The 17,891-nt window shown below is 44.1% G+C and overlaps 1 protein-coding gene across 4 annotated transcripts in view; it reads left to right on the top strand.

The window, feature by feature from the left end:
* RCAN2 (regulator of calcineurin 2) overlaps positions 1 to 17,891 on the top strand; it is a 233,701-nt gene that overhangs the window by 154,190 nt on the left and 61,620 nt on the right. Inside the window, exon 1 of one of the 4 annotated variants that reach the window (XM_010973841.3) lies at positions 2,145 to 2,412. The exons of the other annotated variants lie outside the window; for them this stretch is intronic. Coding sequence (XP_010972143.1) covers positions 2,326 to 2,412 — 87 coding nt within the window. The 5' untranslated portion in view covers positions 2,145 to 2,325. Of the gene's footprint in view, positions 1 to 2,144; positions 2,413 to 17,891 lie in introns of those variants that run through there. 4 annotated transcript variants of the gene reach the window in all.

Below are 17,891 nucleotides of genomic sequence, written 5' to 3'. Positions count from 1 at the left end.
CATACCACAGAAATCAGCAAATGCTACACATTGGGCTTTTCAGAGAGCTGACTGTTAAACATGTACCAGCACGCTGCTGCCATGAACCATAAAAAAAGAATTTAGGATATACTGTGGTATATGAAAAAAATAACCCTGTTTTTCGTTTTGCTCCTTGATCAGATGTCAGTGGTATTTAAATTTGTGTTCATCTTCTTGTATCCTTGACATTCCGGCTATATTTATGTACCTATAGACCCCATATACCTTCTCAGAAACTTTGCCTGGCATCCCATGGTCGACCAGATAGACACTAAGGGCCCCTTGAGGTTTCAAGTCATTTGATCTTTTCTGCCTTGTCTACCCTGGGCTCCTCATCAAATTTAACCTTCAATGTGCCTCACCCCCCACACACCCTATTATTCTTCTTTGCTCTGGATGTTTCTGCCCCTGCCTGGAGGGCTCTCCTCGCCCCTTCTCTGTCCGACAAAGTCTTACCCATGTTTCAAGGTCAGAGCAGAAGTCACGTCCTGCTCCCTGAGGCTCATGTGCCCCAGCTCCCTTCAGTGTCTGTTGCTCTTTCTCTAGTGCGCTCACCAGATGCCATCTGTCCCTTCCCAGCCACCATCACCGTCGCCTTGTTGTACAGCTGTGTGTCTTCAAGTTTTATCTCCTCCCCTGGATTTTCAGCCCCTTGAGGATAGTTGAATTTTGCTTATTCATCATTTTATCCTTTAGAGCAACTGGTGTAAAGCCTTGTACAGGGTCATCCCTCAGTAAGTGTTAGTTGGATTATCCGCATGTATGATTTCATATTCCCCGCCCTGCCCTGGACAACACAGTAAGTGCCACACACACACACACACAGTTTTATTAGTCTAAATATTTCTACTTGTAGACTGATTTCATTTAGCATGGGAAATGCCTTGTTGAAGACTAGACTCAAATTTGTTGAATACGAGACTCAAATGTAGTCCAAAATGAGGATCAACCACAGAACTCCTGCCTTTGGTCTAAAATGTCACCTTTCTCATCAGCCTGCAAAATTGGGCCACTCTGTCCAGTCATGGGTTAGAAAGGCGCCAATCTGTTACAAATCATAACCTCCAACGGCCGCTGAAGGTGCGCCTGACTGCACTTCTCCTGGGCAGAGATCCTGCCAGAACGGTAGTGAATTCTACTGGTACTTTTGTAACCAATGATAAAAAGAAAACCAGTCGGATTTTTTTCCTTTGCTCACTTCTACTGTGAAAGAAGTCTGTTCCTGCTTGGTTTGTTCACTCATTAAACAATTACTGCCTTCTCATGCCAGCTCCTCTGCTAAAGTCTGAAGCTACAAGGGCGAATTACCCACGGCCCTGCCCTTCAGGGGTTCACAGTCAGGAAAAGAGACTGAAAAACCAGCCGTATGTGTTCAAAGTCTTGGGCGGCATCGAGCCCCGAGGCTCCGACAATGACCCACATCAGTGCGTCTGCCCATTAGACTCTGCCATCTGTCCCCGTGTGAGACGTTTGGTCTCACTCCTTTCCACTGGCCGCTTTTGGTTCCAATGACCTTGGCGACAGCCTGAAATCCCAGATGCTTTTAGAGTTACAGGTCTGCACTTCTGTGCTTCAGATAGAAATTCAGAAACCTCTCATTATCTCCTCTTACCAGCCTCCCTGGATGACTGACGACCAGCTCTTTAGTCACTCCAAGAATGGATTTCTGTTTAGCCCGTGCCCAGGGTTCATTAGGATGCCCGGAACATGTGCAGTTGCTCTGAACTGCATAGGGCAATTAGCAGAAGCCAAGCAATTTGCAAAACGCCTCAACTTCCTGCTCTTTTCTGAGGCAAAAAAAATGGTCACACCTTAACCTCAGGAGGCTCCTCTGCAGAATCATTCCCGCCCCAGCCCCGCCCCCACCCCAAACAGAGCCTCTGGTGTCAGATTCTACCCCCTCCCCTCTCCCTGCTTTTTGCAAACATAAGCACTCGGCTGAAACAACAACTATGACTCAGTCCCTAGCTCGGCTGCCTGAATTGATTTAGTCTGAGTTCAGATTTAGCACATAATCATGTTCAATTTGCTCCACTGCACTGCCTAGAGATAAAAGGCTGGGGGGAAAAAATAGCTCCGGCTTGTGTCAGTCTGTGTGGTGATGTCATTGCCATCAGAGGGCCGGCCGCCCTTACTCTGCTGTGCTGCGTGAGGCGCGGCGGGCTGCGGGGCGGGCGGCGGCGGCGTGGGCGCAGGTGCCCAGCTCGGCCATCCCCAGGGCAGGGCAGCGTCCACCTGGAGGCTCGTCCCCGCCCGCACCACTCGGAGGCTGCCTGACTCTTTCTCGTCAGTTCAGGAGGGGGAATGCCAGCCCCTAGCATGGACTGTGATGCCTCCACTCTGGTTGCCTGCGTGGTGGATGTGGAGGTCTTCACCAATCAGGAGGTTAAGGTAGGCACCTGCAGTCTCCTGTGTCATTCTTGCTGTTGCTGCGGCGCCTGACAGATTCTTTTTAGCTTAAAGGGAGCAAGACTTTGGTTCCTAGTTTTCAGCGCATGATCTGCGCCAGAAATGCATGTGGTGAGTGCATGGCTCTGTTAATTAGAAGTTCGAAGGGGGACCGGCACGTTAATTTTGAATGTGATGAGGTTTACCGTTGTCTGCTTTTTCTTCTTGCCTTTTCTCTTAGGTAATTCCCCACTCATCCCTTTCACAGTAGACATGTTTTGGTAGTCTTGTATCTGTGTCAATAAGAATTAGCCAGTCCTTAATGCTGCGAGGGGTTTTAAATCAGTGACAAAAAGAGGAAAGCGCATTAATAAGCATCGCACCCAGGGCACCCTGATAATAGTGGGACATTAACCCCTTTGTGGAATGTCCCTCACATATGCTGCGATGTGGTCTTCTCTTCAAATTGAACAAAAGCTGCAGCCGGTTGGCAGTTTCAATCCCCGGCTCTCTGGAAATGGAAGTTGGAGAACAGCTGTTTAAATTTTCTTTGTCAGGCAAAAGACGCAAGTCATTTTCCCTGAGCAGTTGTCCATATAGAAAAGTTCAGGGATAAATAAATTCCGCATCTCGAGTCAGAGTGTTCAGGGCGCTGCTCCTCACCGGTTATCTGCAGCAGTTGTTTGATTGGCATGGGCGATCATCTCCCGATGACATACATTCTGTTTTCTTTCCCCCGTTGGCTTTATGTTATGAAATAGATACCATGCTTATGAAATGGGGATTTTGATTTCTTCTCTCATATCGAAAAAAAGAACTAGCAGAGGCTTCTTATTTGAACAGTGCACAGACAACAACAAAAAGGACAGTTGCTCATTGTGTGATGGGAGGAGGGAATGGGAAATTACACTACATAATTATTTTCCACCCTCCCTTGGGCTTTACTTAAAGAAAGACCCTGAATTCTTTACTTTGGGTTGTGCAGGTGACACCCTAGTGCTCACCGGGCGGGAACTGATGTGTTCACCAGCGTAACACAGGGCTCTGTTGTTTAAAATTGCAGTTCTGAACTCTCTTTTGAAATGGATTCAAGAATCTGGCTTGTAGTTTCTGCCTATTTTAAATGTGTGGTCTTGTGTTTACTAGTTCTTATTCCAGTGTCGTGAGGTGTCTAGCACCTGTCATACTGAGGTTCAGAAGGTCTGGTGCTGCCTGTGGTTGTATCCACAGTGGAAAATGCATGGAGACACTCACAGCTCTGGTGGTCATACCGGCCATATACACTCCAGAAGGGAGCAGTCCTCAAAGCCCCTCCAGTTTACATCCAGTTTAAAGTCTGATGTGGGTAACTGAGTGGAGACATCGCCCAGCACCTGCTGGAATAGAATTATGTGCACCTAGAGTAAAACTTTGCAGCCCCCTTCTGTTCTTAACAGTTCCCTTTTAATTACATGCTTGCACTGTGACCATCATAACATAACGCAGACTTTTTTGGTCCAAGAAATGACAGTGAGAAAATATTTATTAAGGGATCTGCAGTATGCCAGGCATTGGGCTTATACAGGAGGGAGTTTAAGATATAATTATATGACGTAGGTATCTGTGATATAGACATAAAAATAACCACTTGCCCAATATTTCTTTTTTTTTATCATTGCTTTTCATTTTTTAATTGAAATATAGTTGATTTGTAATGTAATTTCAGGTGCACAGCAAAGTGATTGAGTTATATATATTCTTTTTCAGATTCTTTTCCATTATAGGTTGTTACAAGGTATTGAATATAGTTGCCTGTGCTATTCAGTGGGTTCTTGTTGATATAGTAGTATGTATCTGTTAATCCCAGACTCCTAATTTATCCCCTCCTCTTCCCCCACCACTGGTAACCATAAGTTTGTTTTCTGTGTCTGTGAGTCTATTTCTGTTTTGTAAATAACTTCATGTGTATCATTTTTTTTAGATTCCACATATGATATCATATGATACTTGCCTTTCTCTGTCTGACTTCACTTCACTTCGTATGATCATCTCTAGGTCCCTCCAGGTTGCTGCAAATTTGCCCAGCATTTCTTAAAGACAGAATGTTTTACTGAACTAATGGGACACAGAATTCTTCCAGCTGGTTTAGTTGAGTGATTGGGATGGCTTCATGGAGAAAGTGGTACTTGAACTTGAAGATGGGCAGATTTCGATAGATGGGTAGAAAGAGCGGGGCACAGGGATGGGAAGGCACTGCATTTTGCAGTCAAGTGAGTCCATGCATCTGTGAGAGATTGGAGGGGAGACAGGGAAGGAGGGGACTTAGGGCCAGATTATGAAGTAGCTCACACTGTTCAGCAGAAATGTATGGCGTTTTCTGGGAAGAGTCCCACCGGAGAGCTACCTTATATGCCCTTCCTGCTAAATAGCTTTGAAACAATGGACTTGTTTCTTTGGAAATCCAAACTAATCTTTTTGTGCCTTGGTTTTCTCATCTGTAACATGGGGATAATAGTAGTTCCTACCTCATTGGCTTGGTAAGAGGATTAAAGGAAATTATACCTGTAAAATAATTAACATAATGCCTGACACCTATTTAGTCTTCACTTAATGTTAGCTGTCACCATCATTGTCATCTTTTTAGAATTCTCTCAAGGTAATAGGTTACTTTCAGCAGTTTATTGGGGTGTCCTACCTCCAGCTGAGTTTACAATGACAGTCCAGGACACAGACAGTGTTCCCCCATCCCCCCAAACACACACACACACACAGAGCCTAGCAACTTAGAAAACATGGCCCTTCTTTTCAGACATGTAATCCTTTAATGTAAAGCAGTGACACTATTATCAAGCAAACACTCCAAAGAGGTTTACTGAGAAAACCTATATGCTCCTTCTTTGAAGGTGAACATGGCTTACTGTCATGAGGAGAGGGTCAGATACAAGATTCCAGCACAAAACAAAGTTTCTCCAAAGGTAAACTTCATCAATTATAAATTTCAGGTGCACAGTACAGCCAGGACTTGCTTCCAAGTCTTTAATATCAGAGGAAATGGAGGCCCCAGGTGAGGGTCTGTCTCACCTGCCAGCATCCAGCTTGATCTCAGGCTTTTTTGCTTTGTACAGACCCTCCCTTCCACCTGTAGCCCCAGTGGGAAGGCAGCCACGCCAGGGTTATGCAACCAGCAGGCTCTTTTCGCAAATGCAGTGGTTTATTTGAAAGAGGTGGAGACGAATGGAAATCCAGTGACTTATGGCAACTTAGAAAGCTGTATCCTCAATGGGGGATCCCAGCTGACTGCACTGGGGACCCTTCAGCCTCCAATTTCTGAAATTTTGCCAAAGCTGCTAGAGCAATGACACCAAAAGGAGGAGGAAATCGGGCAAATAGAGTTCCACCATATTTGTCTTCCCCTAGAAATCCCATTGGCCACTTTTGAATGGATAGCTTGTAAAAGCATTTCTGGCGAGGTGACAGTTTTTTAAATGTGATTGCTCCAATGGCACTCAGGGATCTGAAGTGACAGGGCCAGGTGCAGATCTGAGGGAAAAGCATTCCAGGAGAGGGAACAGAAGATGCAAAGAGAGGCCATCTTACCTGTGTTCTTACTCAGCTCCCCCAACCCTTAACCTATTTCAATCCTTCATTCATTTGGGGACCTACTGAGGCTGTCAGTATCTTGTGCCATAATTTTTATTTCTTAAGGCTGTTCCTTTTTAGAAATTGTGCTTAAGCTAACTCCCTCATGTTGCATTTTACGCCTGGTGATTCTCTTAGAGGAGGGAGAAATGTCGGCAGAAATTCATCCTCAGCATAATAATTCTTCATACACTTGAAATCTTAGGTTTGCTGTAGGACTTTTCTTTCCCCTTCTGAAAGCCCAGGGCTTTTCTAAGGTGACTCATAAGTCCTACTTCTTCTGTTCTGCTTTTGAGAACTTCCCAGGATCCTCCCAATCCACGTAACCTTGGGCGAGTCTCTTAACCTTTCTGGACAGGTGGTAATGAAGCTGGGAAAGGTACTTGATGCTTTGTGGATTCTGTTTTCGCTTTTCACCAAAAGTATGATGGGCTTGACTCATCGTCTGTGTCATGCTGTTGTGTGAGTTATGGAAAAAAAAAAAAACCCAAACAGCACATCTTGGCCACTAAGTATGATGCAATCTCTTTGGCATTTGAACCATTGGAAGTTTGGCATGACTTATTTTGTTTGGCAAAAGTCATAGGAGAAGGATGGAGCTGAGCGGGTATGACCCACCTCGCACTCTGCTTCGGGGACAGACATGTGACGCAGGTGAGTATGCGGGCACTGGGTATCAGGATTGATCTGGAAGAAAAACTTGTGGGTATTTGTTAGGGGAGCTCGTTAAGCTTCGTGCCTATTTCCTCGGCTTTTTGCAAACACAGTCCTGGGCAAAGGATCTGGCTACAGTCACGGCCTTTCTGGTTCTGCAGAACTCTGAAGCTCTTCCACGGGGTGGGTAGCGTGTGTGCTCAGCATATGTAAGGGCCTGGGCTCAATCCCCGGTACCTTCTCCAAAAGTGAATGCATAAACCTAATTACCTCCCCCCTCCAAAAAAAATTAAAAAAAAAAAAAACTCTTTCAGAATCTTCCTCTGATAATAAAATAGACTAGAATGGAGGCTGTTTTGAAAATAGGTGGAATTAATGCAAAACTGAGTGGCAGACATTAACCCTCAAAAATACTTGAAGAAACTTCACGCTGGGAAATGTGCACCATTGCGTATCGTCTTGCCTCTTGAAGAAAGAAGCCAACACCTTTCACAGAGTGGAGGAAGGGATTTTATGCGGGTGACAGATGTTCCTGGCGAAGGTTAACAGGCAGACTTCTCAGCCACCTTAGGAAAAGACAAGGGACAGTATTCAACTAATGACATTGTTAAGCAGGAAAGTCCACTGAAAACCGCTTCTCTGTTTAGAGTCTTGACTGTCGGAAGGTAATGGAAACACTGACAGTTGCTACCTCTAACCTGAGCGTCAGATTTATTACAAACAACAACAACAACACAGCAGTTTCTTCATTAACATTGTTCTCCTGAAGAGACAGGTTTTAATGTAAAATTCAGGGAGGACCATTTGCATCCTTAGAGCTTCCGTTTGAGTACATCTATCAATAATTTCTAATAGTCTGTTTTAGTGCATTCTGATGAAGCTTGAAATTGACAAGTAGGAAAGGAAATGACACCTGAAACGTTTATTATCGCTGAGTCTGTTGAGGTTGTAAGCTTAAACAGCATCACCGCTTTGTGGCGAATAATCCAGTTTTCCAGGGAGGTCATAAGCCCTCCAGCTCATGCCTGGCCTAGAATTTCTTTATGTAAAGGAAATGTATCTTTTCCAAGCTCTAAATCTAAGCTGACTCCAACTATTAGTTAAAAAAAAAAATTGGGAGACTCTTTGATGAGGACTTCACGCAGGTAAAAAGTTATGAGCTCTTCGATCAATAGGCACATGAAAAAATGCTCAATATCACTAATTATCAGAGAAATGCAAATCAGAACTACAATGAGGTATCACCTCACACCAGTCAGAATGGCCATCATTCAAAAGCCCACAAATGACAAATGCTGGAGAGGCTGTGGCGAAAAGGGTACCCTCCTACACTGCAGGTGGGAATGCAGTTCAGTGCAGCCACTGTGGAAAACAGTATGGAGATTCCTCAAAAGACTGGGAATAGACTTACCATATAACCCAAGAATTCTGCTCCTGGGCATATATCCAGAAGGAACCCTACTTCAAAATGACACCTGCACCCCAGTGTTCATAGCAGCTCTATTTACAATAGCCAAGACATGGAAACAGCCTAAATGTCCATTGACAGACGACTGGATAAAAAAGAGGTGGTATATTTATACAATGGAATACTATTCAGCCATAAAAACCAACAACATAATGCCATTTGCAGCAACATGGATGTTCCTGGAGAATGTCATTCGAAGTAAGCCAAAAAGAGAAAGAAAAATACCATATGAGTTCGCTCATATGCAGAATATTAAAAAAAAAAACAGAAACAGACTGATAGACATAGAATACAAACTTGTGGTTGCCAGGGGGATGGGGAGTGGGAAGAGACAGACTGAGATTTCAAAATATAGAATAGATAAACAAGATTGTACTGTATAGCGCAGGGAAATATATACAGGATCTTGTGGTGGCTCACAGCAAAAGAGAATGTGACAATGAATGTTATGTATGTTCATATATAACTGAAAAATTGTGCTCTACACTGGAATTTGACACAACATTGTAAAATGACTATAGTTCAATAAAAAATGTTTAAAAATGTTAATATTCAATATGAAAAAAAGTTATGAACTCTTCAGTCTAAAATGGATAATTTATCTTATAACTATTTGAGAATAATAGACCTTCCCTAGAAAATGCTCCCTGGGTATGCCTTTGTATTCCCTCTTTTGGGCAACTGTATCTAGGGAGGAAAAATATATACACACATGAAAATCTGCTATGCGCATGTATTGTGTGTATATATATATTTTTTTTTCTTCAATAACCATGGAAGGTTTTTGTTGTTGTTTTTTTTCCTGGTTTCTAGCCAGCTATTGGATACTGTGAGCTCCTAACCATGTCAGAGGATTGAGAGCCCAGACAGGGTTCCTGGCAAAAAAAAAGTTGAACAGAAGCCTAAATAATTGCTCAACAATTCCTCCTGGGTTGGGTAGTGGGGGCACCAAGAAATTCATGGCCTTCTCTTTTCATTATTATGTACTGAAGAAATGTTTACATCTTTACAGTCCAGTAGTAGCACAATTACTCTTCAGATTCTAATAGACCAACTCTGAACTATGACTTCTTTTTAAAAGGTTTTCGAAAAAATCTTGACCCTTCAGCTTCCAGAAAGATAACTTTAACAAATTCATCCTGCTCTGTTATATTGGACCGTGGACCAGCTTTCACTCCCCACTAGATGGCATCTTCACTAATACCTTGCTTGTCCCAGCAATAAGACAGCTTGCTACTTAGTTGTAAGGTTTCCCCCGATCTCTGGTGGTTCTAAAGGAATGTGAGAGCCGTGTTTAGGTTGTGCCTCGAAGATTTGATTTGGCGGCAGTGGGGCATTTACTAAGTTGAGCATTAAACCAGATGTAACCCCATGAGGTTAATGGGGTTAATGACAGATGTCATCTTCATGGATCAATAGTATATGTTATCAAGATGGACAATTCTAGCAACTCTTCTTGTTTACTCGATGCTCCTAAGCACACGGCACACACCAGGGTACTCCTTGTCATCCCCATAAATAGCCCGTGGCAGCTGTTTTTCTACCCTGTTTTGGGGAGGGTTTGGGGGAGCTTTTTTTTTTTTTAACCATAAGTAACTTATAAGTAACTTTTAACAATTGTAAGTTCTCACTGCTTTTTCTTATCACAGAAGGATTGTAGAAAAATAGAAAATGCAGGTAAGGAAAGAGAAGAGAAAGTTTAAAACCACTGCTACGACATAGATATATACTCATTCAGATTCTCTTCTGTTTTCTGCCCTGTTTTAAACAGGTTCTAGTTCAGAGATGTTACATTTTTGCACAAGATCACACAGCTATTAATTCGCAAAACTGGGACTCACACTGTGGTTTGCTTTGCTCTCTCCCCTCCCGAAAGATGAACAAGCCATTAATCAGTTATCAGGGAAAACAGGATGTAAATCTTAGAGGCTAAGACAGTGAACTCATATGATATTTCCCCCAATGCTCAAAACACTGTTTTTGTCTTTTATTTCGTATCAGAGTCGGGGATACTACTTTCACATAAATAAAATGAGATCATTTTACTTTTCTCAATAAATCTAACATTGTGGCAGTTCTAGGCATGGCGTCTGTTTTGGACTTCACTTTAAAATTTGTTTCAAAATCGAATGATGCCATCTAGCTGGGGGAGAAGAGTGCTGGAAAACCCAAGGGCTCACTAGTGGTTGGCCAATAACTGGCATGACAGCTCCCCCACCTCTTCCCAGATGTCGGCGAGGATTTTCCATGACTGGGTGAAGGGTGATCTCTGATGGACTGTGGAGCATCAGTGGGCAAAGTTTTCTTTGCAATGATAACATTTTACTTTTTGGACAGTGCTTTCCAAGTTATACACAACTCAGCTTTCTCACAGGAGTTCTCCAAGGTTAAACAAGATGACGACTCATCAGAGAAAGGCTGGGCTGGGGTTTTGTTCACAGCACAATGCAGGCTCTCTTGGTGTATTAATAGCACACCTAATAGAATTGATTTCATCTTCTGTGACTTCACTGTGGCCTTTTGGTATTGACGGAGAAAATCATCTCAGGCCACCTTTCCTGGAACAGGACACACAAGCAGTGAGCCAACTTAATAATAGCAACAATATATCGAGCACTTACTATTTGTCAGGCCCTGTACAAAGTGCTTTTGTTCATTCATTTATTCATTCATTCATTCATCAAATATGTATTGAGTGCCTTCCCTGCTCAAGGCCTCACACTCGACTCTGGAGATGCAGAGGCTGGCAGTCCTGTTGGATGCAAAAGCCTGTGCTCCATCCTGATGCAGCGTTGGCCTTTATTCCGCTCAGTTCCATCTTTCCCAAAAAGGACGACTCGATTTTGACCTCTAAAGAGACCTCCTCTGCTGACCTAGGGCACATGAGAGGGAAGCAAGCCCAGCCTCCAAGTTGGACACCCTCGTTAGAGCTCTCTGTGTGGCCACTTGGCCACTTACTGTGTGACCTTGAGCAAGGAGCCTCACCTCTCTGTGCCTCAGTTTCCTCAGCTACAAAAGGAAGAAAATAACAGTGCCTACCTCATAACTTGGTGGAGAGGATTACGTCTATTTGAGTATACAGAGCATGCACAGGTAGCCTAAGCATCATCATCCTCGTCGTCCTCAGTGGCAGCGGTAAACTGTTTGTGTTGAAGTTCAGTTGATTTACAGTGTTGTGTTAATTTCTGGTGCACAGCATATTGACTCAGTTATACATATATACTCTTTTTCATATTTTTATTGTAGGCTATTACAAGATATTGAATGTAGTTCCCTGTGCTGTACAGTAGGACCTTGTTGTTTATCCACTCAACACATAATAGGATATACCTGCCAGTCCCAAACTCCTCATTTATCTTTCCCCTCCCTCTCCACCGGCAACCATAAATTTGTTTTCTAAGTCCATGAATCTCTTTCTGTTTTATAAATAACTTCATTTCTATCATGTTTTAAGACTCCACATATAAGTGATATATGTTATTTGTCTTTTCTGACTTACTTCACTCAGTATGATAACCTCCAGGTCCATCCATGTTGCTGCAAATGGCATTATTTCATTCTCTTTTTTTTGGCTCGTAGTACTCCTGTGTGTGTGTGTGTGTGTGTAGCACAGCTTCTTTATCCTGTCATCTGTTGATGGATATTTAGGTTGCTTGCATGTCTTGGCGATTTGTAAATAGTGCTGCTGTGAACATTGGGGTGCATGTATCTTTTTGAATTACAGTTTTCTCTGGGTGTGTGCCTAGGAGTGGCATCGCTGGATCATATGGTTACAGTGGTAAACGTCTTATTTAGAATTTTGAGTTTTCTTGCCAGAGCTCTTTACCTTAATGACCCCTATTAAATCAGACTCTTCCCTGTGGTTTTCAACTCATCTTTGCACGGGGACAGCAGTGCCTGACCTCACTCACACTCTGAGGTCACAGAACCACAGAGGGAAGTGACTGGTTCAGCAGGGGAGCAAGGAACCACACACCCAGACAGTTGGTCTAGACTTCCAGATCCAAGGCCAGTATTCATAAGCATTCAGAGAGAGAGGTGGATATGGCGGAGGCTTTAAAGCAAGATGCCCACGAAGGAAAAGAGTTTAAACGCAGAACCCATCTCTTCACGATGTAGTTAAACACCTCTCTCTGAGCAGGAACTTTAAATGGAGTTGCAGACTGGTTTCACCACAGCTATGCTAAACCATAATTGCAGTACTTTCAGTATTGACTTTCACTTCCCATTTCTACTTTTAAACAGTGGATAGAGGTGGAAATTCGATTAATTACCCAAGCTCAGCTCAATTTCTCTTTTGCTTAATAGGCATTTTGCCTAAGAAACTCTGTATTCTGCCATGCACACCTACCTCGGACTGCTTATCATCTTGTAGCATAAAACTAGTAAACAATTCTGTGATACTTAGAACAAAATATAAACTAAGCTAAAAGCCCCACTGCTCATTGCTTGGATGAGTAAGCAGCAGATCTGAATTATTCATGAGAGGGATAGTAGATGATCTGCTTTATATTCTCACTTTGTAAGGAAGCGCTTCATTCTTTGTAGTGCTCAGCAAAATAATATTCTATATTTAAATAACATTTAGCATATGACTAAGAGCAATCAACATTTATAGAAGCCTCAGAAGCCTTGAGGCCTCTTTCCGTGGATGCTTCCTCCTGCCACCCCCCTGATGTAGGTGGGGAGCTTTATTCTCTCAATGAGAGATTTAGGTTAGACGTGTTCTCCCAACTGTGTTACCCAGCCAGATTCAAGTTTTCTCCTTCTTAATTCTCATTCTTTTTCCATGATTCTTGGAGAAGGAACCAAGGAGCAACTTGGTACGATGGTAGAGTGGAAAGCAGCTTGTTCTTTGGAGGCAAAAAGACCTGAATTCATGCTACATCTTATTTATGACTTTCCTTATATGTTAAAAAAAAAAAAAGATACGGACTTAGGTTAAGGGCTATTGGGATGTAGATGATCAATAACTTTTTGCTGATGCCTGTGCCTGACATTAGTGAGGGCTCTCACCCATCCATTCCACATCTAACAAACATGGCGGAGCACTTGGCAGGTAGTAGGCACTGCTTCAGTCCTTGGGAGCTCAGGAATGGAGGCATGCCTCCTGCCCTCAAGAAAGTGATAGCTGATGGAGGAGAGGGTAATACATAGATTCATAGAGTTTAGAAAACGCCATGGTTTGAGCAAGCCCAGGACACTGTGGAAACCTCTAAGAGGGTGGTCTGGGATGAACAGGAAAGGTTTCCCCAAGGAGGTCATTCTTGAGTTACAGCTTTAAAGGTTAAATAGGTGTTTGACAAGGAAAGATGGAAATAGGAGAGGGTCTCTTTGGGGGCGGGAGCAGCCAGCACTGAAGCAGAAATGCCAGGGAAAGTAGAGCCCCGAGTGGATGCTGGGCTGTACAGAGGTGGGCTCACGCTGTAAAGGAATTTGGGCCTCCTGATCAAGTCCAGTTGGATGGGCCATGGGAAGCATCTTACACAGGGGAGTGACTGTCCACCTGGGCTGACAGAAGGTCCTCTCTGGTTGTCCTGTACCTGTGGCTGCGCCAAGGCCGATGCTGCAGGGAGGCCAGCATGGAGCAGGAGCTGCCTCCTCCCGGCCAGACAGAAGGAGAATCAGCTGCAGAGTCCCAGCGTCCTTGAACTACATTATCTTTTGTTATTCCTCTGTCTTGTCTTTTTAAAGAGGAAAAAAGTCAAAACAGGAAAGCAGCCATTAAGGATGTCATTAAGTTGCCATTCAATAGGTTTGGGAGGGGAGGGCGTATGCGTTAGTGCCCTGCCTAGGACACTTAATCAGGGGTGCGTTCCACTCAACCAACAGGCGGGTATTGATCTTCTTCTTGGACCAGGGGTCAAAAATCAGGAATCCAAACCCTGGTCCCTACCCTAGGGAATCACTTGGTCTGTGGGCGAGGGAGGCTGACTTACAATGACAGGGGAAATGTCTTTTATCCAATAAGCCTGCCCTATTGCTTCTTCAAATTTCGAATAACTTGGAAATAGAATTTCAGCGATGTTCAACGCTAAACCTAGACTATCCTGGGTTCCACTTGAGAGCAAATACATACGCAGAAAAAAAAAATCTCAATAGTATTGCTAAAGTATGTTCCTAGGGGCTAAAATTCCCCAAGTTGAGCACACACAAAGTGAAGAGAAAGAAAAGTTTGGTGTCACCTCCTTTTAGTTAGCTGTTGTCGTCGTGCCTGCACTCTTACCCCAGTACAATGGTCTACATTTACTAGATGCCGAATAAAAGTTAGATGAGGGAATGCATTAAGAATGCTTGAGTTTGTTGCTGGCCTTGTTTCTGGCAGCAGGAGGGAAGAAGGGGGAGCCGCTCTGCGTGCCAGGGCGGGCTTCAAAAGTTAGACATAGCACTTCCTCTCCAGTTCAGCTAGACAAAAAGTGGGTCCGTGGACACATCCGGATGCAAGAGAGTCTGAGAGTACCACCTTGTTCCTGGTGGCCCTGTGCCCAGCTGAAAATCAGGGTTCTGTTATAAACAGAAGGGGAAGGTGGATAGGAGAGGTCAAGTAGCAGGTTCTAGTGCAAGTGACAAATGCACCCTTTTGAATAAATGACTTGAGAAGTCAGGTCCCAGAATTCACATGTGTTAAATGACAGCCCAGAAGTTCATGAATCTTCAAGACACGCAGAAGTTCTTCTCTTCTTAGGAGAAGTTTCTCAAGTTTCAGGAAACAGGTAAGCTTTGATCTGGGGTTTGAAAGGCATGGCAGGGCCTAGGGGGCGCTCTCCAAGGGGGCCGCTCCCCCCCACCCAGGTCAGCTGGTGAGGTTACAGCCCCAGCGGTCTGCCTCTCCAGTCCCACCTCTGTGACTTGGCACTTGCCCTTCTTCCTTGCTGACTGGGCATCCCTGCTTTATGCACTGCTGTCATCCACTTGGGGAGTTGTGTCTGTTTGCAGGTAGATCTTCATTAACAGATGGCAAGGCCATCTCTAATCAGATCAGAGTATCCTCCAGACCCTTTGCAGTCATTGGCTAGGGCTAGAGTTATGTTGAATAAGCCAGCAAGTTTCTGCCCCTGCGGGTAGTAAGACATTTTCAGCCTTCCTCTGCCCTTCCTAGATGCAGTGGAGCCCAGGCTGCAGCCATGGACTTCAGGGAGACAGAAGGAGGGCTGGATCAGGAAGACCCTAGGTGTGGGTCTTCAGGCCACTCATTTTGAGCAAGAAATTTAGTCTCTCTGTTATACCATTAAAGGACCCTACATGAGCAGTGGGCACCATGCAGAGGGAATGGGTTTTGGAGCCAGACCAGCCTGGGCTGGAATCCTAGTCCTGACAGTTACTAGTTTTGCAGTTACGGGAAGTTTTATCTCCAAGTCACGATATTCTCATCTGTAAAGTGGGTATAATAATGCTACTCTTCAGGGTGTTGTAAATTGAATAAGAATGTACTTAACGAATGAAGACACTCAATGAACAGCGATTATTTTTCTTACCTCTTTCGCCTCTAAACTTTGATGATGAAAATAACATGAAATGCAACTGAGTCCAGTAATGTGATATAGCTCTGTTAGAAACACATCGGTTCTGGTCTATTGAAGATCACATTATCAGCTCCATCCACAAAACTATATGTCATTTTTCTGAAATCCACACCATTTCTGAGTAACATTTCCTGCAGAAGGGCACCATCCATTGTAGTGAAAAAACAAAATAAAAAATCCATCAAGTCTTTCAAGCCTTGCAAAAAAAAAAAAGACAACTCAGGTCAAATTCTCCCATGAGGTCATTAATATTAATGATATCAATTGCTTCCTTTGGTTCAACACTGTGGCAAAAATCAAAAATCGTTAAGAGCAGCTGGTTATTTGCCTGTACCGAAGAGAGGGAATCAGGCAGTGATCTCGTGTTCAATTGACTAAGATTTCTTTGGAGGAAAAAATGAATCAGTCCTTATTTTTTTCTTTTAAACAAATATTGGAAATCAAAATGTGTTGGACCAGGATGGTATGTGCTTCCACTCAACCCTCCTTCTAATTTGTGTTATAAAATAGAAGCTCTGAGCACAAAAATCTTATAATGACTTCCTGATAGTGTTCCGGCTCCAGATTCTTTCTTGTGCACGGAAGTGAAATAAACTCAAAAAGTACTTTAAGCTCTTGAATTCTGAATGAGCGCGATATAATAAACCCTGAATGCCGCCACTTTCCCTTGAACCTCCTGCCTGATCCACCTACACAGTTATTCCGGGCAATTATCGTCATTACCCGGGCTGGGAATCCGGAGCTGTCTTTACTCATCAGCCCCTTTTCTTGACTTCACATGTAAGCAAAACCAGATCTTCTCAAGTCTTTTTTCTGCTAAATCCAAGTTCAAAGCTGTTTGTAAGTACTTAATCTGAATGGATATCTCCATGTAATCTTCAAAGGGTAGAAAATGCGTTACCTCAAAATTCTGTAGCCTAGCAGGACGGACTCGTGTTAAGTGCTGTGAGAAAGGTGCAAGTCTGGTAACGTGGCGCTTCGAGGAAGAATGATTCCCTTCACGTTGGGCACATCAGGACTAGCTTCATCTAAAAGGTGACATTTTTAGATCAGAAGTTGCAAAACGGTCACCTGTGGGCCAGATCCACGTGTAGGTTTTATTTGGCCTGTACAGTGTTGCTTCATTAAGTTGAATTTGGTGCTAGCCTTTAACATTGGGGAGATTTTTTAATTTAAAATCTATATCCCTGCTGCTCTTAAAAGATTAGTAGAGCTGGCATCACTGAGTCTCCCTTGCTGCCGGCTAGGACTGGTTCAAGAGGAGCCAGATCTGCCCTTTTCAACAGAACAAGCATTCTCCAGTCCCCACCACTCTCTACTGTCCTTGCTTGCCTCCAGGTCCAGGCGGGGAGCAGTGGAGGACAATGCTGTAAAGTGAGGAGTGAGGGTGGTCCCTCTCTGGATGCCCTGCGGCACCAACCAGAGCATTGCAATTAATTCCATGAACCTGGAGAATCATCAGCGTCAAGGACCGTCGTTTAGGAAGCTCACCGTGCCCCAGGCGTCCCGCTGAGAGAGGAGAAAGGAGAAAACAAGGGGAGGTGGGGGAGGGGCAGGGACATCAGTAAGACAGTTGTCATCGGTCTTTAAACACCCACGCCTCCCTTTTTTATCCCTCTTTCGTAATCCTCTGTGGAAATTCTGTAGACTGAACTGGAAAGAATGCTGGACTCTTAAGTCAGAAGACTAGGCTCCAGTTACAGGTCTGCGCTCACCAGCACAGAGCGTGGGCAAGGTCCGGGCTTTGCAGCTCTCCCTTTGCTTGTGATGAAACGGCCCGCGGCGGTGGCGCTGCCCTCCCAGGGTTACGGTGAGAATTAGCAGCACAGGGTGTTGTGCGGTTGTCAAGGGCTATCATCACCATCCCCTCTTGACTTCATTTCTGCAAACTTCTCCATATAGGCATGCTCACCCCCATCTCTTTCCTATCGAGCAGCTTTGACTTTATTCAAATTATTTCCAAGCTTGGATTCCTCTGAAGCTGCTGCTGCTTTTTGCTTTCTTAGTTGGGGCTTAAAGTCAGGCTTTCAGGGTGGAAAGGACTGGAGAGGTGACCAACGACCCCTCCTTGCCCTAGCCATCTCCCCTCCAGTGCTGCAGCCTCTCCTTGAACTCCTCCAGGGACGGAGTCCTCACTCTGTACCATGACTGTTAGCATGATTATTCATTTTTCCCCCGAAACCCTGTAATTTCAACCCATTTGTCCTAGTAGTAGTATG

Source organism: Camelus bactrianus, chromosome 20, assembly GCF_048773025.1.
Source record: "Camelus bactrianus isolate YW-2024 breed Bactrian camel chromosome 20, ASM4877302v1, whole genome shotgun sequence".
Classification (NCBI taxonomy): Eukaryota; Metazoa; Chordata; class Mammalia; order Artiodactyla; family Camelidae; genus Camelus; species Camelus bactrianus.
The sequence above is the reverse complement of the archived record's forward strand: the minus strand, read 5'-3'. Positions and strand labels throughout refer to the sequence as shown.